At 36.9% G+C, this 24,541-nt stretch overlaps 1 protein-coding gene across 5 annotated transcripts in view; it reads right to left on the reverse strand.

Annotated features, from left to right (window-relative positions):
* LOC117406574 (dedicator of cytokinesis protein 9-like) overlaps positions 1 to 21,050 on the reverse strand; it is a 115,042-nt gene extending 93,992 nt beyond the window's left edge. For all 5 annotated transcript variants that reach the window (XM_034010693.3, XM_059029041.1, XM_034010688.3 and 2 more), the window contains exon 1: positions 20,451 to 21,050. In XM_034010693.3, the coding sequence (XP_033866584.3) occupies positions 20,451 to 20,567 (117 nt within the window). In that variant the 5' untranslated portion in view covers positions 20,568 to 21,050. The remainder of the gene's footprint in view (positions 1 to 20,450) is intronic.
* Between the last annotated feature and the right edge of the window lie 3,491 nt (positions 21,051 to 24,541).

Raw genomic sequence — 24,541 nt, forward strand, 5'->3', positions numbered from 1 at the left:
CTAATCTTTTAAATGCAATGCAACTGAAGTTCTGCACTTGCCAGTATTTCCACTTGTGAGAATCCACTGCAAAGAGGAGGGGTTTCAGATACAATGGAGAAAGTTGACACCATGTCAGCATCCACTTACACAAAACATAAAGGTCAATGCAATGTGAACCCAGGGGACGATCCTTCGGAAGTGCCAGTTTCCTTGCATTTTATGAAGCATTTCACAGTATATTCCTGCGTTTCTACAATACCCCTAACCTTTCAGGAGCGCAATGTTGTACCATAATAAAAAAGTTAATAACCCTTTCTCATTATTCCTTTCGTTTTGTAATAATTTCTTCGGAGACGATAAAAGCCGTTGAATATAGCGATGTTCAAACCGGTTTGACTTGCATAGATATCACACATCGTTCATCGTCATCATCCCCAAAATCTGGAATTTAGAGGGTTGAAATGTCATTTGCATAACATTGAAAAAAAAAAAAAGGTACTTTGTGAAATGTTATTTCCTGGTGCTTTCATCTAACTTGAACCACTGAACACAATTAAAACACATCTTAACATCTCTATACGGTATAATGTCACACTGTAGAATGTCAGCAAGGCTCATTGTGTATGTTTTTACTGAATTCTGAGGAAGCCAATCAACCCACAATTTGGTACACTTTAACTGGAATGACTGTTAACCTGCTTTACAGGCAGTATCCCCACCAAATTATTATTATTATTATTATTATTATTATTAAAAACTTGGCAGATCTAAGCCAAGCCAAATGCTTCTTTTTTTCCTTCAGTACTGTAACAAAATGCTATACAGCCCACCTGGCTTATAATGCAGGCTCCTGAAGTGGGGCCAGGAATTCATTTTAAGGACCTCACAATTCCCCAACCCCCATCATAATAACAATGCCCATTAATAAAAAAAAATATTTCTGAGCTCATGTTATTCTATAAAACAAGGCAACTGAACAGCAGCCACAGATGAGTCTTGTTTTATTTCTTATCCCAGTTTTATTTCAGCTGTGCAGCAGAGAGATAAAAAGTACAGCAAAGCATTGAGCCCGTTTGTTGCTAGGGATAAAACAAACACATTTAAAAAAAAAAAAAAAAACTATATTACAGTTGTTGCACTTCGTCTTTGAAGTGTCTGCTCACCAGTTTATTCAGTATCCATAGCAATTGTAAATGCCAGGTTCAATGGCATGGTATATAATTCTGGAAATGTTTGCAGTACAATAATACATTACAGTACATGGCTACATCTTAAAAGGAAACTGGGTGTCCATGCCTAACTGTACACAGAGAAGCACATATTGTATTTGCCTAATTAACAGTGAAAATACTCTCCCTTTTACTGTAAGCGATTGAGATTCATTCATTACAATTTTCTAATGCACTTCAAAAAATTCTGTTTTAACGGGCATGTAAAGCGCTTTGAAATACTGTGGTATGAAAGGCACTACATAACTAAATAAAATGTAATTCTGATCCTACTAGGACAGTTCAAATGGTAGTGGTGCAACAATTAATTTCTGCATCGATTATTGATCATCTGTCCTTAAATTTCCCGAGCTTCGATTACATATTGGTGAATCGATGCATCAAATTAGAACCCAGTTTGAAGTCTCCCGTTGCCGGTTTGCAAAACCTTGATTGTGTGAGAGTACGCTTCTTTTAGTGTTATTAAAGTAGGTAAACAACGTCTGCGCGTTGCTAGGATACGTACTTTAGGCCTCTACATTCGCATTGGATATAGTGAGTTGAGTTGCTTCACTGTTGAGTCTATGCATTTATTTTAACTAAAACATGACAAGAACAGAGCATATACCTTTTATGTTATGCATAATCATTTCAAAAGAATGCCAACATTAAATCTACCGATTACCTTCTTTTGTTTCAAAGTATGTTGTGTTTGGATTATATGGCTATTATATAAAAAAAGAAGCTGAATTTAGTACGGTAGTTAGATTAGTCAGGATTTGTGAGATTAAGTAAAATGTTTTCCTTTGACTAAAACGTCTATGCATTATCGTTGATAAATGCCTATACGATCATCGAATAAGAAATTAGGTTGTCGATTGCTCCACTATCAAATGGTACTATACATGGGTGCCGTGGCACAAACGTTGCCCAGTCTTTAGATGCAAACAAGTCTAATAATTTAAGGAGACGACACGTGTCTAGTTCTGTGATAATCAAGAAGCAAAACCACAATGATTCTAGTTGTCGGCTTCTTTACAGTTCTGTGGTTTTTCAAACTAAGCACTCTGCGAACAATACTTGGTCTTTCTTGATTGACGAGTTTCCCCACCAAGGCTGCCTAGAAACACGTGCTTGTTTCAACACACTAAATGAAGCAGGGTTATTCTCCAGACACAGTATAGCTATTGTTTACTTTGAACCCCAACCAGAGTCAGGCCATGTAGTGCAAGAAAAACACGATATGATTCATTGGAAAAAAAACAAAACAAAAAAAAAAACCCTGAAATATAACTTACATTGCTGGAAATGGGCTAGCAAGTTTTGACATACAAAATGTGTCAGAGACCAATTAGATAGGAATTCTCAGATCTGGACAGTTTTCCAGGAATTGTTCTTCCCAAGGATGACTGTTTCTACATGGACAAAGTGCCCCCAGGTTTACACATAGACACCATAAATTAAAAATGAATTAAAAAAAAAAAATCCACATGAAGACTACTATAAACAAAATCAGTTTATTTATATTATTCAAATGCTCTTTGAAATGTACTGCAATTTTGTCTAATTCGAAATGGATGCACTTGTCTTTGCCTTGTGTGCTGAGATGTATCATTTTTACAATTCACCTGTTTAATCACAGTGCCCTCTAGTGTAGACAAACTGTAAAAATAATTATCCTAGAGTCATGGCGGTATAGTAAATGCAACCCTCCGAGGCAGGCTTTCTTATCTTCTCTTTTCAGCTTAAACTACAAAGCCATTAATTAAAATAGATAAACGAATAACAAAAGAAATAAAGCTAATTACTTGAATTAAAATGTGTGTGTTGGCAATAACCTGAAACATGGCAGCACAGTTTTACATTAGTATACAGTACATTACCTCAGGGTCTCGTCACACCCGTTTGGGATCTAAAATGTATTTATTTTTAACCCCTTCCTAAAACTATTATATATATAATTATAATTATATATTATATTTATTATATATATATATATATATATATATATATATATATATATATATATATAGGCCTAATTTAGTTTTGTAAAATATGAATGCCTTTTACATGTGTAACAAAGCAACACTTATCGATCGCATAATGTTATCATAAAAAGTGTGAAACAAACCAAGGCACCACATGATAAACAATAAATATAGGAACGATTTGTTAAAGCCACTTTAAGTACACTAGCTATATTACTGTTCTAATTTACTTGAATGCTGTGAAATTAGCACATTCATCATGCCAATAGAAAACCGAATTAACCATGTTCATGTCCTGTAACCCACAGGTTAGTTGACCCTTATTTTTAAACAAGGCCATGTATTTGCTATAAAGTGCTGTGCCAGGGTGGCTGGATGTCTATGGTGGTCAGGAGGCAGAAAGGAGGCTCAGAACTTAAGAGCTGCAAGTATTTTATTTTATAAATAAAATATGATAAACACAAACACAGCTCACAGAGCCAAAATAATAAGGTTAAACAAAACAACCACACACCACAAATACTAAACAGAAATCCCTCACCCAAGTCTCGCACTCTCACAGTGCATTTCAATATGAACAGAGGAGCCTCTCTCTCTCTAATGTGGCTGTTCCCAATTAGCACCAATTATGCCATTTGGGAGCAGCCACATTCTCACATGGTTTTGGCAGGGACAAGAATTAACCCCATCCCTGACAACCACCACCAAACCACATAAACACACACACACACTTTATTTACAAGCAGGGCTCTTGCTCTGCCACAAAGGCAGACAGCGATATGACTGTATCCCTCAATCTGCCTTGAGGTTGTTAAGCACAAAAGCGGTATTAAGAACCAATGACTTTTATAATTGTATTATGTAATACAACAAACAACCATAAATGATAAGTACATCTACTTTCTCCAACGGAAGGAACAAGATAAACTCTTTCACACAGCACACGTTTGTATTGCTGTTAAAATCTCAAAGGTCAGCCTACTGTATGTAATTATTCAAAAAAGTTGCTTATGAAATTACAGCTGGAGAAGATATCTACATCATCCATTGGAAATAAATAAAATCCTGCAGCACTGGTTTTTGGCTGAGCTGCCTAGACAAGCATGCCTCAAAACAATTGAGACTTTGTAATTATTTTTTATATTGGAGGCTTGTCACTACATAATGGACTCCTCCTTTCCAATAAAGTTGAAAAATGTATTACTCAAAACAGCTTTTATCTATGGCAAAGAAAACCGGATAAATAAAGAATTACAAAAAATATAAATGAATAAGAAATCATCTTAAGATTTCTATTGTAATCTATTTTACAGCAATACGTGGATCATCTGTACTACTGTACATGACAACGCTTTACTGCTACACAGAGAAGGCAAGCTCTATGGTTTAATCCCAGGCTTAGGCACTTGCACCTCATTCTTGTTTAGGAGGTGTGCTGTACTGTGTAATTGAAAGTTGGCATCAGGCCACTACAGACAGATAACCCCCAGTGGTGAGCTTGTTCTGAAGCTGGAAATGTCTGAGGAACAGCCAAAATTACACACAGTCAGCATCAAAGCCAAATGAAAGAAGAAAAAAACACCAAAGCAAGCAGTTCTCATTCCTGTAGGTGAACATTAACACAGCAGGGTTTGTCTCGAGAACTTTAGTAAAACTACAGTAGTCAAGCAGCAATGTTTAGTGTTATTGTTTTTCCTCAGAATGTTGAATTCTGTGAATTTAAGAACTTTCATTGCAAACAAATGTTATTTGTGAATTGCCCATTTAAAGTGATTGAAGGGGTGGAGAAAATTTCACTTTCCAAGGGAAATGACCCAGGAAGTGCATGACAATCTAAGAGCATGTCTTGCAACCAGTGATTTCTTTATCCTAGTGTTTTACCAAATATTAGGTTTTAAACAAATATGTATCGTACATGTTTGCACATTTGAGACCTGTATAGTGAACTGACATGCTTGGTGGGGAAATTACTTTGAAGCAGTTTACCATTCATACATAAACGTTGTTTTCATTTAATAATTTAAGTATAATTAGTGTACCCAGAAAAAATACATTTCACAAAAGGTTTTGTTTGAAGTACATTTACAAACAGAACTGAGTAATAGCAAGGTCCAAACCTTCCCCGACACTAACTGAAATCTTAATACAAATGTTGGTACAGTAGCTACTGTACAAAACTTCAATTCTCACGACAACTAACTAGAACCGCCCTGTGTACCTTGATCTTTTGTGCAGATTACAGCCTTCGAGTCAAATTACATTTTTTCAGACAGAGAAAGTTTTTAAAAGCATGTACTGAAAAACTGGAGGTGTAGCATTTTCATGTGTGTGCTGGCAGTCTGTATGAACAACAATTAGGGCTTTCTGTGTGATGCTGACACCCATAGTTAGGGCCTGCTATGTTGCAGAATTAATATGCATGTAAAATAGGGCAGCAGTGTGGAGTAGTGGTTAGGGCTCTGGACTCTTGACCGGAGAGTTGTGGGTTCAATCCCTGGTAGGGGACACTGCTGCTGTACCCTTGAGCAAGGTACTTTACCCAAATTGCTCCAGTAAAAACCCACCTGTATAAATGGGTAATTGTATGTAAAAATAATGTGATATCTTGTAACAATTGTAAGTCGCCCTGGATAAGGGCGTCTGCTAAGAAATAAATAATAATAATAATAATAATAAAATCACAGCAAAACGTATGTCATTTTAAAAGGTATTTCAGTCTATTCAAAAAGCACAGCCACCCAAGCACAGTCAACTCACCAAGCAAATCCTACCTACTGTACTGAATTGTACTGAACAGCTGCCACTTACTTCCTTCACCAGGGTTGGAAAAGAACACTGGTCCACATTCTCCCCCCAAAGAAACAAAACTGCCATCAGTAAAATGTCAATAATTTGCAGTTATTTGATACATATTTCAGCCTTCTTAGTGAAGCAGTAAGATCTAAACCACAAACAAACATTCTCAAAACAATGACATTGTGCCCTATCGTTTTAGATTCTACTTCTGTAAAATGTGCTTTAACCAACCTCCTCTCATTCCCAGAGTTTTCATTGTGTAACTTACACGGATGGATGCCTCAATTATTCATTAACCCCATCAACTGCAATTGGATATTAGATCAAATCATGTACACAGACTTTGAGTGTATAGCAGGTGAAAACAGCCAACCTTTCGCTGTAAGGTGTTATGTGGCATGCTTAAGACAGTACCATTTTTTATTTCTATTGAACACTTATTTAGTGTTTTTTTTTTCTGTGAGGTGGACCTGACCCCAAAGTTTAACTAAACTTCAAGTATTAGCCTAAATTAAAGGCATCAGCAATAGGTCTTTTGTTAAATGTTTGCCTTTTTTTGTTGAATACTTCACAAGGAGTTCCCAGACTGCAGTCCAAAATTGAGATTCTGAAAAGTTTATTATCCTGAAGAACACACTCCTCATGGCCAGTATAAAAATACCTGCTCAACATTAAGTACTGTACACTCAAAGTGAAACTCCCTCTATTTAGGACTGGCACCATTACATTTTAGGGATTGTTCATTGCTGTGTGGGAGGCATCATATTTCAAAGCAACATGATCAATGCATTCTATTCTTCAAGAAACCAATTCCAATTGGGAAATGGCTAATTGTGACTCACATGTTTCTCAAAAGTACAACCCTGGTTGTTCTTCTGGTTGGAACCTTGAAATATTTCTGCATACAAGAGGAAATGTGGTTTCCAGTCAGTGTTTCCTATATGCAGGGCTACAGTAAAAGGAGCCGAACAATCAAACCACTTGACTATTTGCCAACTCAGTTTATCAGCTACGTACAGTCCTTGATGATGCCCGATTCATTTCACGCCCCAGCAGAAATCCATCCTGCGCACAGACAAGTGCCAGCAACAAAGATAACTAAATTTAAGCCTCACTTTAAATCAGGATTACTGTCACATTGGAATTTAATCAGAAACATTAAATTCCAGTTCTCATCGAGGGAACGTACTCCCCCCCCCATACATAGTAAACCATGCATTATATTAGATTATCTGTTTGATCTCAAAAACACACTTCAGTCTGTTTAGTTTAGTTTAGTTTTCCAGAAAAGATTAGCTTTGCACCACCATCGTCAACACTTTGACTCATTAAAAGACTCTGCAAAATTGTTAACTCTTACTTTTTACTAAAATAGATTGTCATAGATATTTACCTACACAACTACTGCACACTGTCATCTCCTTCTTAATCATTTTAAGGAGAAAGCCAACATATGGATTGTTAATCTAATTCATGAGTCTGAACAGGATTGCCTGCTGTATTACATCAGCCTTCCATCAAATGAATCTGGAGAGGATAATGCTGGAGGTTAGGAGGAGTCTAATGGTGATGTGCTAATCACTAAAACGACGGTACAGTACATCGTCAATGCTACTTAAGATTTTAATATTTAAAGATGTGTACCGGTATATATTTATTAGTCTAACAGATTGTGTTACTGGTATATATCGGACAGTGTTATCTAAAAATTACAATCTGACATTCAGTACATGGTTTCCTTCTAGTTTCACTTTGAAATTGTGTTATTGAGATTTATAGACTGGATTCTTGGTGGCCAGATTTCAGCCCCGTCTCAGAGGGGAAGACTGGTGTTAAATAAAAGTTAATAAAATATAATTTCAAACCTTAGTTAGGACTCTTTTATAGAAATACTTTTATAGTGGTGTTTACATTTCAGTTACTTCCTTCTTTATTCATTTAGAATAGTATAGCCTACTGAGACTGTTATATGGTGCTATTGATAACTCAGAATACCCTGGCATATCAACTCAACACTTCACTATTTTCTACATCAAATAGGGTGTGCCAGCCTCTGTGTAACAAACTGAATACATTTATCACAAACAGGACTTAAAATGTTTTCTTTTCATTATGAAAAGGGACGATAAACAAATCAACACAACACAACTGGTACCTGTTTACTATTTATCGCTGTACTTTTACTGCAGCTGGCAAAATTTTTTTTTAAAAAAACAAGCAAACTTCAGACATGTTTCTTATAAAAACCATGAACAAAGCAGGCAAGGTTGTTATGGCAAAGAATGGTACACTCACTATACCATAATTATCAAATTTGAAAAGCCACAAGGAGGACTAAAGTGTGGGAAAAAAAGGTTGCTAACACAGCTGGGAGTTTAGTTTAGCCAACCAATGAGACGAACACTCTAGGTCGAAAATCGTTAAGGCAGGCTTGGTTTAATACACAACCTTCTGTTTTTTGTTTCTTAATGGTCTGTAAAATATCCTCAAGTGTTTCATTCAGAAAGGCTACAATTGATTTTTGGTTAGGCCAAACAAAATAGAACACCCCTCAAGAACGACAGGTTCAGTAGATTAAGCAATATAAAAAGACAAGATCACTAACCGCCGTTTCAAACTGATGCTCCACCTGCGTGCCGAACTGAATTCAGCCACAAAATATGAACTATGTCCCTAAAGTACATGAGCAGAGTGGCGTCTGAAACAAGTATGCCTAGACGCCCTTTCGATGCTAGCGCGCCTCCTCTGCTGCGCCTTGGTTTCATAAGGCGCTCCAGCAGCGAACTGTACTTAACTGTACTTAACGCAAATGTACGCAAATGACATGCTAAAGAGCATGGTGTGTCCCACAATGCCTCACTGATCACCTGTTACCATCAGAATCAATCATGGTAGCGCCACAGAGGAGCAACCAGTTCTGAGTCTCACACTTGTAGTTAAGCATTTCATGAAAAAATTTCTTGTCGCCACCATCATGCTGAGAATAGCCATCATCTTTTTTTTCCTCTCTCTCTTCCAAATAACGATTCGGCATCTGGTATCTCTTGAATCTACATCTAACTCGCTAGCTAGAACACGGAATGCTATGTGATAGTGTGTAATTCATTTGTAATTGCACAATATCGCTAAGAAATGTAAACAAACACATACATTCACACTCGCTCACTGCCTGGTTTTGTCATTACTTACTATGGTGCACTGTGGAGATTGCTTTGGAATAAGTGCTGCGTGCTTCAGTTCTCCAGTATGAAATCAATTTGTTCATGGAATATAATGAAGTGCAGCTCTAAAGCGTGCTGCTGGAGCATCACTTTCAAACAGGGGTAAGCTTAATATTTGTTTCAGCATTAATACCCTACAGAGAGGGAACTAGTTTACAAAGATAATGAAAACAATTGCATTCATCTAACTAAATAGCCTTTTAAAACTAGATCTCTCATTCTGGGATCTGAAAGAATTGCATGTATTATTGATGGAAAAGACCTATATACAACATGAAAAAATATTAGCCTTACACTGCCCTACAGTATTTAAGGCTAGCAGATGGTATTTTTTTCAAAAGTCCGGACAAACTAAATGATTCAAAGTAGGTCAGCATAACCTAAAGCTATACAATTATAAATGGATTCAAACTTGATTACCATTTAAACTCTAAAAACCCCATTCTTAAAACGAAATATGAAACACAAAATATGTTCACTGGTTTATACCATTATCAAACAAGAGGAGCAAGAAAGATAAGGATAGTAGTGTTTGTGAAAGTTTTCTTCTGCCACATGCATGTCTGCATCTTTCTTGGTAAAATGGGGGAGGGGGTGGGGTACAAACTTAACATAAGTTTCCATTAAAATGAGCAACCTTATCACCTTCTGTGGATTAATGTGCTGAATCACAGACTCTGAAAGAAAAAAAATACCTGTTGGATCTCTGCCAAGGCTAAATTAAGGTACCCTGTCTCATAGTACTGACAGATGAGAACAGAGACAAGCCGCTATTCATCACACACCTTCATCTGTGAATATCTACTATTTGAGCAGAGCTACATACACATCTGGAACCAAACCTCAGTGCCATTCTAGAACAAACCATACAGGTTGGTTGTGATTCTAAGAGTGGACGATTGCACAGTATACTAGCTGCACCTCATGTGCATGCAATTGTACCTGTGGAACATACATCACCTTTGTATATTTTAAATAAACTGAAAGTGATAATAGAAACTAAAAATAATGTACAAGGCTTACTTAGGCAACTAAGTAACATACAGTACTCTGTTAATATTTAATCAGAGGGAGATTCACTGAGGGAATCAGTAAAAGAGAAATCCCACAAGCATTGCATGTGTCTTTTTCATTTTGACATCATAGTAAATAAATACAGTGTCAAGCACTTCTTGGTCTAACAAAAAATGAATACTGTCCAGATTTAACACTAGCATTGAAGTACACACTAGGAGCATCCTAGTTACATTTCACAAACACAGACCAAATGAAAATAAAAACCCATGTTAGCAATTTACTGGGCAAACAGGAATGCAGTAAGTAGGTCAGTATGATTAAGCAAGGACCATAAGATAGAATTGAACAGCTCAGATTATCACTTGATAGTGTAATACAGCAGGTCCCCATGGCCTATAGAACAGCAAGTGGTTCTGACCTGCATTCGCCATGCCCTTCGATTGTTTTTCACACTCATCATATTTACTGGATTTCAGTGGTTCAACAGAAAATGTAAGATTGACATACGGGACCCAACAAAAATAGCTTTTGCCTTCAAAATTAATTTAGGAATTCATGTGGAATTACATGGGAAAATCCAGTAATAGTAATTTTACAGTAATCAACCAATTATCCCAGAACAATCAAAAGCCTCTCTCCAGTAGGATCTCATTGTAGCCACACAGAAGCAGAGAAAGAGGCTGGTTACAGGTTACTGAATGGCATTTGATCCAGATACTGATACACACGAGCTACAGTGATCCCAGGGCCGTCATATTTATAAATAATAAATCATAATAATGCTTTACAGCAGGGCTTCGCCCTGCCCCCTTTTATATGTGCAGGGCTCTCTCCAACTGCCCTGCCACAGCGTACAATACTGCAGTCTGGTGAAACCCGAGTCAGAAAGAATGTGTCTGTATGAAATCTCTTATCAGAAGTCAAAAGAAACACAGGTACTAGCTCACACTGATAACATTTCTAGTCTCAAAAGTGTAAAAACCACAGAAGAGGGGGCAGTTTTGAGTGTTTTACATGTTTACTTCAATTTGTCATGTTTTACAAATAAGTAATTATTCCTACTTATTATGACTCCATCAGCCATGTCTAAATACTTTATCTCACAAACATTGTAATTCTCTGTCGAACTTAAGCTTCGGTCCAATTTGAGCTGCATTTAAAACAGGAGTTTGGTTCCGGTAAATGAATAAACTAACAAGGACCAGCTCAGATTTAATCTGGTTGTTAATGGAAAGGTGCTGCTTTTATGGCCTTTGGGGAAGGTTAAATGGATTTTCAAATTAACAAAACCATAAATACTGCAAAATGCACAATACTTTCTCCAGAACAACTGCAAGACACTGTGCTGGTCTTTTTAGCCTGCATTAGTAGCCGAGAGAGCATGCATAGCTAAAGCGCTATTTCATGGCAATTTATTTTGAAAATCGCCTATACAGGGTCGGTGAATAGAAGGCTTTTAGCTGCATATCAGTGTTTCAGAAACATGTGTTCTCTTCACTAAAACAGCTGTCAGAAAACAAACACACACTCTCCCGTTAGTTTATGGGATGAAAACAAATTGAGTTTACTGAGAGAACTTAACCAACCGAAGTTTCAAACACTAAAACTTACCAACATGGTGGAAAAGCTCATTTTGGTGTGTTCAATGTGACAAGACCTCCTCTAAAACAACTTTGCACAGCTGGGGAGAAAGCATAGCAGGGAATGTGCAGTAGCTCCTGATGCAGCAAATATTGAAACACAGGCTACAAACTCATTTAAAAAGAGGCGACGTTACACAGCACAGCAGACTCAAAATGTTTGCATTTCTACATGCTGTGCAATATAATGTATAGTACGTGTTTTTACCAGCAATCTGACCATTAATTATGGCTTTAAAACAGGTTGATTTGATTCACATGATGCACTTTTTCTTTGTCTTGCCAATTAAAACACTTCTCCAAGATCTGTTCTCATACTTTTCACCCCATTTGTTGTTTTTAAGTTAATTTTTTCAGCCCTGTGGTATACTACTGCAGTTTGAACCAACTGTGCAATGGTATTAAACTGCGCACTTGCAATATACCCACAGTTCAACTTCAGAAATTCCCATAAAAATGTTTCCCACTTTGTGCCACCCACTTCTAAAGGTGGTACAAGGTGCCAACAAGCAACCACAAGTGTGTTCCAAAAACATTACCTAGTGCTCACCAACAGGAAAACATGCAATCTGTTTTGTCCCTTTCCAAGACTTATTATTTTGTTTGGGTAACCCCTTTCCATGTTCCAATACATTACGCTTCCATCAGGAATATCAGACCCCATTAGTGGCTTTTCTGGGACAGTCAGCAATTACATTGCTTTTACAAGCACAGGAAGTCCATGTTATCTAGACTGCCATGTGAGAACTGGAGACTGCTTACATGTTCATTTTGTTCCCACACAGTAAACAGAAACACAATTTTACACAAAAGTGAGGTACGAATAAGAACTCACAGATGAGCTTATGTTCAGCTGCAAATAGAAAATGTTATTGCCAAGGGTACAGTTGGCATCTGCATTACTGCTGAAAACACAAAGAAACAGAAAAGCAGTAAAGGTGTGGTCCAAACTAGTTCCGTGACAGTCATTTTCCTATTATCCTTATGCAAGGACAGAGATCTAGACAGCAAATGCAATTATGTGTTCCTATTTCTGCCCCTTTATAGTAAACTGCATTTAGAATAAACACAAATCTAATTTGGTAAAGTCGTTTATTGTAAGATTGTTTAGGACAGTTTAAATTTGACCACGTTGCTGCTTTTAATATAAATATGATTTCTATAAACAAGACTGGTCTCAGCAGGTATCTCTTGTGTAAATATTTTTACAGCAAGACTCCCCTTTAAGGAGTCTAAGAAATAAAGTTGTCTGGTAAGTGTTGTATATCTGTACTGTATGTGAGGTTATGTGACAGTTATAAAATAAAGCATCATTGTTTTTCTAAAGAGACTATGAAAAGGACTAATTTCCAAAGGCTGCTTACAGTAAAACATATTTAAAGAAGTGCACACCATTTTACTGATTCATACAATCCTGTGCACAAACAGGGCATGCGCATTGCTTTGGGTGCTGCAGGTTCTTATTTCTATATTCTGTTCAATGTACAACAGCTAAACAGTAGGAAGCTTAAGGTTTGAGATGGCTCATAAGCAAACAGTGGTAAAGTGAAATTCTCTCACACCACATGTGCTTCTTACCGATGCTGAATAATGGATGTAAGATTTTGAAATTGTGAATGAACGAGATACAAATGTTTGTTCCTGCTACTATGGGCTGACAATATACTTATGCAAAGGAATGTATGCAAATTGCCCAATTCACATTGGCCCAGGGCCATTGCAAGATGGTACAGTAACTAGTCTTAGTGGAAAAACAACATTAGAATCAATGGCTGGTGTGGGGACAATCCCCATTTATGGACTTTCCAGTCTCAGTGCTTATCCCAGTTCAAGTACATAAAAGTCAAACAAGAAAAACGCAGGCAGGCCTGTAACCTGGAATACATTAGTCTTACCAGCAAGGTGCTATTGTTAAATATCATTGTTTTTTGATTGGGAAACAAGCTCTTGAATGTTGACTGTAAACTAAAATGGACCATCGGGGCAGTGAGAATGGACAATCGGGGCAGTGAGAACCCACTGCCTTGCCGGAAAAGCAACATGTGTATGAGCAGAGCTCCAGTACTGTACGCTAAGTGACTATTGTTCACACTGCTTGACACCAATAAATGAGGGTTCTTTATTCCATCTGTGTTCTGAACACGTATTGCTGTGTAGTGTCTAGTTCCCAAAGCCACCTGCAAATTATAACAAACAATACTCTTCTTAACTCTTACTGTTGGCGACATTTATCACCATTACTGCGCTGTAACTGGAAAAAAGAAAAGAAAAAAAGAAATCCCAGCAGAGCAAGATGCTTAAGAGGTCACCCAGGGTTTACTCCGGACTGTAAAGCTACTGCACTGTACGTAAGCACTGTCTCTCTCTAACTGCACAGCAAAGAGACAGCAGGCTTCTTAGATGGAAAGTGGTGGCTAGCACACCAGGTTCCGTTCCAGCATCTCATCCATTATTAAATTTCTCCACAGAAAGTTAATCAGACAGTTATTCACAAGATTTCTTTCATTGGCGCACCAAGATCTGCTGAAACACGTAAAAATAACAATTTATTATTATTATTATTATAACTTCTTAGCAGACACCCTTATCCATGGCGACATACAATTGTTACAAGATATTATATTATTTCACATTATACAGATATCACATTATTTTTTACATACAATTACCCATTTATACAGTTGGGTTTTTACTGGAGCAATCTAGGTAAAGTACCTTGCTCAAGGGTAAAGCAGCAGTGTCCCCCACCTGGGATTGAACCCACAACCCTCCAGTCAAGAGTCCAGAGCCCTAACCACTACTCCACAATGCTGCCCATTTTAGAACACTGATTGGCTATTAGAACTGGAATGTCTTCTGCAGGGACACATCTTCTTGTGCAGCTCAGCTGGCAAAACAGCAGCAGAAACAAGATAATGAATGCAAGAAAAGGAAAATTCCAGTTACCAGCCACACACCTGTCACAGTGAGGAAAGTGTGTTCCTTAAACACATTAATATAAACACTGTAATAAGGTGATGGGCTATAACAGAGAAACCTGGTTCCATGCAGGTTCAATGCTACAGTAGCTTTCCCACATCACACTGAATCCATATAAGTTATCAAACGTTAATGACCACTGCACAATCCCCAAATCTGTGTATAGTATTTAACTAGGTAGAATTACGCTGGTGCCAGAAAAGAGGCTCCCATTCACTTTAATTAGCTGCTTTTTCAAGTCTATTCTTGCAGTCTGAGTCAGCAAAGACTTGTAATATCCTGGTCTACAGCCTAAATCATCATGCAAAACATAAAATCACATAACACACAAGCATCTGCTACCTGTGCTACCAAATGATTTGCGTACATATATACACACACAGTACCACTGGGATGGGAAATGTGTCAGCTATTTAGACAAATGAAACAGGTTCAGCAGTAACATTTAGTTAACTTGAGATATCTGAATACCACCAACAATAACAAACCATTCATGACTTCCATGTCTGGACTGCTGTCTCAGCTGCATCATATTGTAGCTTGTTACACTATTTCCATATAACTATAACTTCACAGTGGGACTTAACCTGGTACTGTATCTGCTCACATTCATACCAGCGCAGGTATCCCAAAGCAATTCAAGCTAGTGTCTGATATTTCAATTACTACAGTATCTCTGTACAATACTTCAAAGAGAATAAAGGCATAGCGTATAACCAGACGGCTGTTAAGAACCAAAATGACAACGATGACAAATTAAATGTAGCATACACCATATTGGATAGTTGATCAATGTAATCTTTGGGTTCAGAGAAACTGCTCAACCTTCTGTCTCATGACAGCTGGACAAATGTATTAAATTACATTCTGTATGTGATGCCTAGTCAATTGTACAGTATATTACTTAATGAAATTATATACGCAGGTTGCCAGTGGCTTGGAACAGAGGTGAATATTTGGAAGTGCACTCTCATTGGCCAAACAAGTGTGTCCGATAACAATTTTTCCAATCTAAATCTAAAAAGAAATGCTTAAACTAGAAGAGAGTAGGGTAAAAAGTGCACCTAGGGTTTTATTTGTTTTCATATAAAGGGATTTATAAGATCTTGCACCACACACCCTAACCGTTGCTCTTCCAGGCAGACAGTAACCAAAATGCAGATGCCGTGTGGGGGCCAATTTCGAAATCTTTTGAATTACTGAAGGACTAATTGATAGAATAGTCAACAAATTTCATTGGTTCATGCAGCAGGGGAAGACTGACTATTTATAGCCTGGCTAGCTGTTAGATTAAAGCAGACCTTTGACCATCTCTGAGAGGTATACAGTAATTAAAACCCAGAGAAAGAGAAAGAAAACCCTGTGATATTAATTGGCATCTTCAAAAACAAAGTTGGCAAATATATCTGTCAAATATATCTGTCAAATATATCTGTCACAATAACTTTCTAAAAGTACTGTCAAGTACTTTACATTTAAACTCAGCTTCACAATTTGCAAGTGTCTATTTTATTTTAACCACAGTACTTCAGAGATGTGAATAAGAAAGATGTTACTGCCTGTCAGCTGCAAGTGTAAACTGCTTAAAGGATACATAAAGGACCTTTTTATTTTATTGTGTTACATGTTCCCATGTGTTGCTACAACTGTTCACATAAGGTGTGTGTACCCTTTAAGTTGACATCAGAATTGATAATTCCCCCCCCCCCCCCTTTTTCAAACCAATTTGAAAATTCCCAATTTGAAAGTCATCTAAACTGTGATTTCCGAGCTTAACCCTGCGTCAGTCTACACTCATAGCATATTACATTTTCAAAGGACCCACATCACCAGTAACCAAGCAGCCATTAAACAAATTAACTGAAATCATAAATAAACACCCTGTTCAATGGTAATGTTAATACCATGACATAGAACCCACATCAGTAGCAGGCAGTCACAGTATCTGGTAAAAACAGAGAACTGGAGTAGCGCTGCATAGCCTGTTCAATTCACTAACTTCTTTGTATTAAAACAATGAACAAAAAGATCTGCCATTAGTGGACGCAATTAAATATTTATTGTGTGTAAGCATTTCTCTGTATTGCATAAATGAACACAGTTATGCTGCATAAACTGCATGACTCACTAAATATTTTTCTAAGGTAGCCAAAACACAGCCTATGCTGAGATACAGCTGTACATTTTATTTAGTTCATGTTTAAAAGTTGCTGATATGTTTGGTTTTTCTTGCATTAAAATGTTCAGTAACCATGTAAAGTAGAAATATATATCGTGAGTAAGACTTCTTCCTCTTCCTCTTCTTGGAAAAATGTGTCATTTGTAGGTTTAAGCATTGATCAGCAATTTTTGAAACCATTTAAAATTAAATTTAAGAACTCTGAATTTCAGTAAGCCAAGTGTTTTATGTGCTTGACACACTTCTGCCATAACAGTGAAGCTGTAAGCCTGACCATTCCTGTAAAGTATTACTGTAGTTGAGCAGTTACAGTAACCCCCTGGCAACAAAAATCAAATTTCAGTGAATGGTTTCACTTGTCCCAGACAAGAATGTGGTTCTTCCAAACCGGTCATGTAATGCAGTTGTCAAGCAATAATGAAACTCCCAGTCAGTACACGCTGGTGTGAATAAATAATAAAAAGGTGGGGTATTTGTGTCTGTGGTCGTGGCTCAGGATTCCATTTCCCTGCCAGAGCCTGACTATCTGTTACTGTAACCTAGCAACTTCTTCAGGAAAGGAAAAACAAATGCTTCTTAACAGCAAAGACAAAAAAGAGAACACTCTTCATGTTTATACTGTTAACAAAAATAAACAGCATTTCTGATACGATAAATATAAATATCCAAGAAGCCATAGTCCCAAATCCCAGCTATACATGCAGCAGTCAGCACTAAAATGAGCAAACAATGAAGCCAGTGTGCAAGTATAATCCACAGAGCCAAGCCTATACTGTTTCAGCCCGTCATTGCAGACACTTTAATTCAATGGCGTTAGTCAGCAAATGTTTACTGCAATGTATGTGGGCAGCAGTGTGGAGTAGTGGTTAGTGCTCTGGACTCTTGACCGGAGGGTCATGGGTTCAATCCCCAGTGAGGGACACTGCTGCTGTACCCTTGAGCAAGGTATTTTACCTAGATTGCTCCAGTAAAAACCCAACTGTATAAATGGGTAATTGTATGTAAAAATAATGTGATATCTTGTAACAATTGTAAGTCGCCCTGGATAAGGGCGTCTGCTAAGAAATAAATAAATAAAAATAAATATGTCACTATAGAATAGACATTACTTTTTGCTACGACTGCATTGTAGATTATGCTGTTACAAGAAATCCAGGGGTGGTGTTAACCCTTCAAGACCAGAATATCTTCCTCTGTTCCCCCTCATCACTCAAAGAAGATTTTCTATAAATCCAGAAGATCCACAACCAACTGATTTCTGATAAAGCCGTAAAGAGTTACATTTTGCATCACGGCAATACCGTACCTAAATAATAGTTCATGGATATTTTCTATACAGTAGCCACTAAAAATGTGCTGGCTAAAAAAAAAAAAAAAATGTGTGCGTTGATCCATACACTTCAAAAGACTTGAAACAAATTATGAACTTGCATTTTTGATGCAAATCTGAATCCCTGAAATACTGCATATGTTGCAATATATAAAAGCTCCACCTTCCTAAAGTATGTCAGTTTCATTTTAAATTTCCAAGACAACAGAGCTGATATACTTTGAGAGGAATGACGTAGATACTCTATTGGCAGATGCTTCCATAATGCACAATGATGTTTCAAGAGGTACACAATTGAAAAACCCTGCAGAAATGAAAGCAGTCCTGTTCTAGTCGCCTACGGGGTCCATTCTCCCTATTGTATTGACAGTGTTAATGGTTTTTATTATTATTATTATTATTATTATTATTATTATTATTATTATTATTTATTTTATGGACAATCTGTACAGTGTATTGTATAAATTGTACATTCTATGGGAAAAGTGAAAGAGTTGAAGAAAAATACATCAATTTATACAAATTACAATCAGAAATATGACAAATGCATTCCAAAAAATGTGTTTAAAAAAAAATACAACTATAAATTAATAAAAGGCTTAATATTCTCATATTGATGTTTGCTCGACTGTAAATTTCAGGCAGTATTCTACACAGCCAGGAAGCATGTAACCCAATATAACGATAGAAACAGAATCAGCCGCTCTGGAGGAGCAGGCTGAAGGAAGTGTGGGCTTGGGTGAAGTAACATCCACCCAAACACACTCTCTGCAGCACCGCCCCCAGCCTACCACGTGAAACTCATCTTCAACAGTGGAATGAGCCCCTTTCACGGGCAGGATGTGCAATGAAACCATAGCGTTACTTTCAATAAGACTTGCCAAGCATGCACCTACTGTAGGTACTAATAAAAACACAGAAACATCACTGTCATTGAAATGCAAGTGCTAAATTAAAAATGTGTTGCACAAAGCAAAGGCAAAATAAAGACTGACAGTAGCAATAAACGCGCAGGCTAAACAATATTTATACATTAAACTAACATATTTGTGTTGCATGTTTCCGATCAAATAAATGTGGCTTTGTAGTTGGTGTTACTTTGTTCACCAGTCAAATGCACAAGCTTAATTAGTAGTGATAAAAATCCATAACTGTAGAAAGCGATTAAATGGGGTTTTTTTCCGCCAGACTAACTAACACTGTACATAATAATAGGAAATGAGAAAATGTTGTTTCTATTAATGCTTGAAAGATGTTAAATACTCCTAACACATGAAAGGTAAAAGGTGCACAGCGTTTGCCATGTTTAAGGATACCTACCCTAAGTAACTAAAGGTTAACAATGACTACACAAATATGCTAAATTAGACATCGTATAAAGTGAGCAGTATGCAAGACTTTATCTAAATCAGATCTACTAAATTACTTTAATATTGTGTACTTCAGATGTCTGAAAATATTGGACACATTTGAAACGCAAATGCATGACATTTAATTGTGAAACAAACAGGATTATTATACTGCATTGTACAGAACTGTGACGATTGACTAAAAAACAATAATGCTAATAGTAATACTAATACAAAAAACTAACAATAGAAATTAATGAAATACAACGACGGAACATGGAATCCCAGAAATCCGATAGTGTTTGATATGAATTATGACCTATCAAAATGAGTCAGTCGCATGTTGAGAAATAGGTCAGATCTGTACTGTTACGTTCTTTACAAATATATACTATTTGTGTGGATTTCTAAGGAACTGGTATATATTTTACCTTTTTGTCTCATGTAATATCTGCCTGTGAACGCATCCCAAGTTACATGATGTGCAAGTATGACAAATGCATACCTTAAATAACAAAAAACAACGACACAATAATACAACCAATCGCTACAATTAAGGCACACTAAAAACTGTTTCAGTGGGTGTTAGTGGCATTTAAGAAGATCCTACATTTAAACGCAGTGCCTGTAGGCCACATTGTAACTGCGGACAACAGGTAGCTGCGGCTTTTCCACATTTCCCCCGATCAAAGGCCGAGTGAGCGCTCCACTCCACAAAATAAAACGTGCGTTTGGTATTGAAATGTGAGTACTTTACTTACTATGAGCACGGACGTCCTGACAACCTCAGAGACGCTCTGCCGGAGCTCTGCCGCGGTTCCCGGTTTGCCGAGACCCCGTGTGAACTTCCTTGTCTCCGGTACGACTGTGAAAGACATCGCCGAACGCAGCCTTCAGCAACTTATTTAATAAAAAGTAACGTTCTAATAAGAGTCATAGAGAGTCCCAGGTGAAATAAAAACATTCGCTGTATTTTTCTTTACTACCAGAGTACACCACGAGTGAAACCCGGGATCATGATTGCAATCTGGGGTATTTGCGATAGTATTATTATGAATAGTGAATATGCTTCGCTTATCATCTGCTCATGCCTGCTGTGTTTGTGTTTTAACAATAAACAATCCTCCAACGCTGTCATTTTAGGTATCTTCTGTCCCTAGTCTCCACGCTGCTCTACTCCTACCTCTTGCATTATCTCATGTCTGACTGGCGTTCTGTTTACTGAGGAGCCTGAGCTATTCCACTCCTCCCTCCTGCAATGAGACCAACTCCCTCTTTTCGTCAGTATTCCAGCACGCTCGCCAAAGCTATGGGCTCGTTTATACACCGTAGCTGCAAGCACTGTACCAGATGATTCCCCTATCAGAAGATAAGCAAGGTTTAAATTGCATTATTCTGATTCAATCCAGGCGACACACACTTGTTTTCCCAGGGTCCAATTTGGTGTATTTTTGCATGGCAGCTTTAGTATTAAGTAAAGTGATTATGTGTTGTTTATGCTTTGCTACATTTGATATATTGGCAATTGGTATCACTATTTAAAGACGGTAGATGCAATTTAAAAAGTTAAAATGAGAAGTTCAGTCATTAGGTGTTTGTCGATATAGGCTAGCCACTGAACAACAACTGTGATTTTGAGTTATCCACGGCTCTCCACAAATATGCAATTCACACAATGTTAATAATAATTCAAGAAGTCAAATGTGGACTAAGGTTTTGTTACCAGTTTTGTTACATTAGCTAACAGTTTGATTTTCCTTTCATAAAAATAAGGCAAATGGAATGATGAATTTGGGACATTGTGCTTTTTGGTAACAGAGAGCTTTACCTATTTTATAATGGAATCACTTATAAAGGACTAACAAATTTTTTAATAAGCAAGGGAAATATAATTTGAATTTGCAATTGCATTCATGTGTTTGCATCCTTTTAGAACACAACATTTGAAAAGAATCCCCTATAACGGACAGCTTCGGATAAGATTTATTTGATGTGGAATACACTTTAAACTCATCATGGAAAATTTGTGACAATATTTTAAATGCTTACAATGGTCTTTACAGCCCTGAAACACTTTACAGTGCTCCCTCAATATTTCACGATTCAAGTCACAGAAATGAACAGGGAGAAATGTTTCAGATTCTACGTGTTAAATGAGCAAGTATATGTTTTAGAAATAGTATTGGCATTTATGAATCAGCAAATTCACTTGTGTGTAGGTGTGTGGCTAAGATTGCGTGCCTCCACAGTTTACAAATTGAAGACTGTAAAGGGGGCTTTAGTCCAGCCTGCCCATAATAATTCCTTTTTATGTGAGCTGGGTCCTGGAAAATGATTTTATGCTGTGTCTTCACATTTATTAACTACAAATTTCAGTACTGCAGCTATTCATAAGTAAATGTACAATGAAAATCGATACACACTGACACGACCGTGAGAAGGCAAATGTTTATGATTATTGGATCTTTTGACCACTAGACAAGCCTTCAGGGCAAAGCCCATTGTTGGCCACTTCTGCAACGTCTGGGCCAACATTTTAAATGGTGGCAATGTTCCAGTCCAGGTTTTTGTTCTAACCTTGTCCTCAATTATAAGAAACCAAGTCAAGCAGACAAACCTTTAGACTGTGCTTTCTTTAGTGTACTCAGTACAATTTCATATAGTTTTACCTTAGAATTTTAATTGTACATTTTAAAGTTATGGAGTGCGTCCTTAATTATTGAACTGAGCCAATTAAAATCCTGAACTGGTCCTGAAGCTAATTATCTAATGATACCTGGTAAATTTGTGATAGAACACAGCACTTCACCATCAGACTTTCCTCTTCCTGACATAAACTACAATCTGTGTGTATGTTTATCAATCAATCAATCAATCAATCAATCAATCTCAGTCTTGAGAACACAAAAGGAGCCAACTTGTTTAAACAAGTATCAGGTTTGGAAAGAGTGGCTTCATATGCATCAACATTCTGTATATAGTATCTCCTCAGCTTGAGAGCTTTTGTTTGTCTGAGCAATTGTGGCAAAGTGGTTAACAGTTTTCGGGTGATCAATAATCAGACAGACAACGATAATCGAGGTGTAACGGTGATTTAATGTTTATATCCAATGGCCTCATGGCAAACAACAGTAAACAATAACAATGTCAATGAGAAGGAATACAGCGGCGTATATTGTTTATTGGTAATCTGCGGGTTGGCCCCGAAATAATAACAGTCCCGTTTTTAGTTCACTCACATGTAACACATACACAAACACAAGCACCAGTCCACAGTCCATGCTCTAGTGCTCATGGTGAATACAGTTCTTTAGTGAAAACAAAATGCAGTGTTGTTGATCCGGGTTTAGTGCTGGCCTTTGGCCACAGCTCCGGATCATGTTAGTCGTCTAATAACAACAAACAGTATTATTAAGGACAAACAAAACAAACAAAACACTCACGTGACAGAGATCACTCTTCAGCAACTGTGACTGGACAGGGGACCAGCGAATTATGCGGGTAAAAAATATAATTTTTAGTTATTTTAAAAATAATCTTTAAAAATCTAATGTCACATGTTTGCCCTGCGATGGACCGTCCAGGGTGTTGTCTCGCCTTGCGCCCTGTGTATGCCGGGTTAGGCTCCGGCTCACCGCGACCCTGTAAAGGAGTAAGCGGTTAATGATAATGAATGGATGGATGGATAGATGTCACATGTTTTTTTTCTTCTTTTACCTAGGAGCAGGAAGCACAGATGAATAAACTGTGCAGTGTTTATTGGTAATCCACAGTGTCATCATAACAATATACAGTGAAATGTAAGATTACATAAACCCCCTAGGACAAAAATGTTAACAAATATTTGAAAAGCCCCACCACTTCAAATAAAATAAAATGATGAGTAGGTTTGACATGGAAACAATGCTGTGGTACAGTGAAAATACAGTGACATTGGGCATTATATATATATATATATATATATATATATATATATATATATATATATATATATATATATATATATATATACATATATATATATATATATATATATATATATATATTGTTCCAAACTAAAACCAAAGTTGTTTGGTTTTAGTTTTGCAAAATGAATAGGTGTTTTACACCTTTAAAAAAGTAGGAGTTAATTAAAGAAAAGCCTTTGAAAATATGGCCCAATGTATTTTAAAGAAAATAAAGCTAGTGATATATTTCCTTTCCTTTTTTGTACTAGATTTAGACATAAAACATTACATCAATAAACAAACCCACGCAAAGGCTTTCTCAGGGCTATCTGGTGATTAGGTTTCTTATGTAAAATAATCTAATAATGAATATGCTTAGAATAAAAAAAAAAAAATTGGCTCGCTGGTAATATAACATACTGTATACAAATATTATGCATGGTTTACATACAACATTGATATAAACATACATGTTACAATGTGAAATGTGTGTTGTTACTTGTATCTGTTTGCAGCACAACGTTCATGATTTTTAGTAGCTACAAATACAGTGCAGGGCCTATACAAAAACAGCTTTCTATTTAGCACGACTTTGCCAGGTCCAGACATGTAAAGAAACAAAGCCTTCAGGGCTGCAACAGTTTCTTCTCAAAACTCATTTTACTTGATGAGGACAACTATAAAGCAATGAAAGTTTGTGTAATTCATGGTACAATATAGGTATCGACATGTTTAAAAGTATTAAACTCTGCATTAAAACACATGCGGTGTGACTTTCACTATAATGCATAGGGTGAAAGCGTTGTGTGGGATTTTGTAATGTTATTTATTTATATGTTGTAACAAGGTTTTTAATATTATTATTATTTATTTAATATTATTTATTTCTTAGTAGACGCCCTTAT

The sequence above is a fragment of the Acipenser ruthenus genome, chromosome 8, assembly GCF_902713425.1.
Source record: "Acipenser ruthenus chromosome 8, fAciRut3.2 maternal haplotype, whole genome shotgun sequence".
Classification (NCBI taxonomy): Eukaryota; Metazoa; Chordata; class Actinopteri; order Acipenseriformes; family Acipenseridae; genus Acipenser; species Acipenser ruthenus.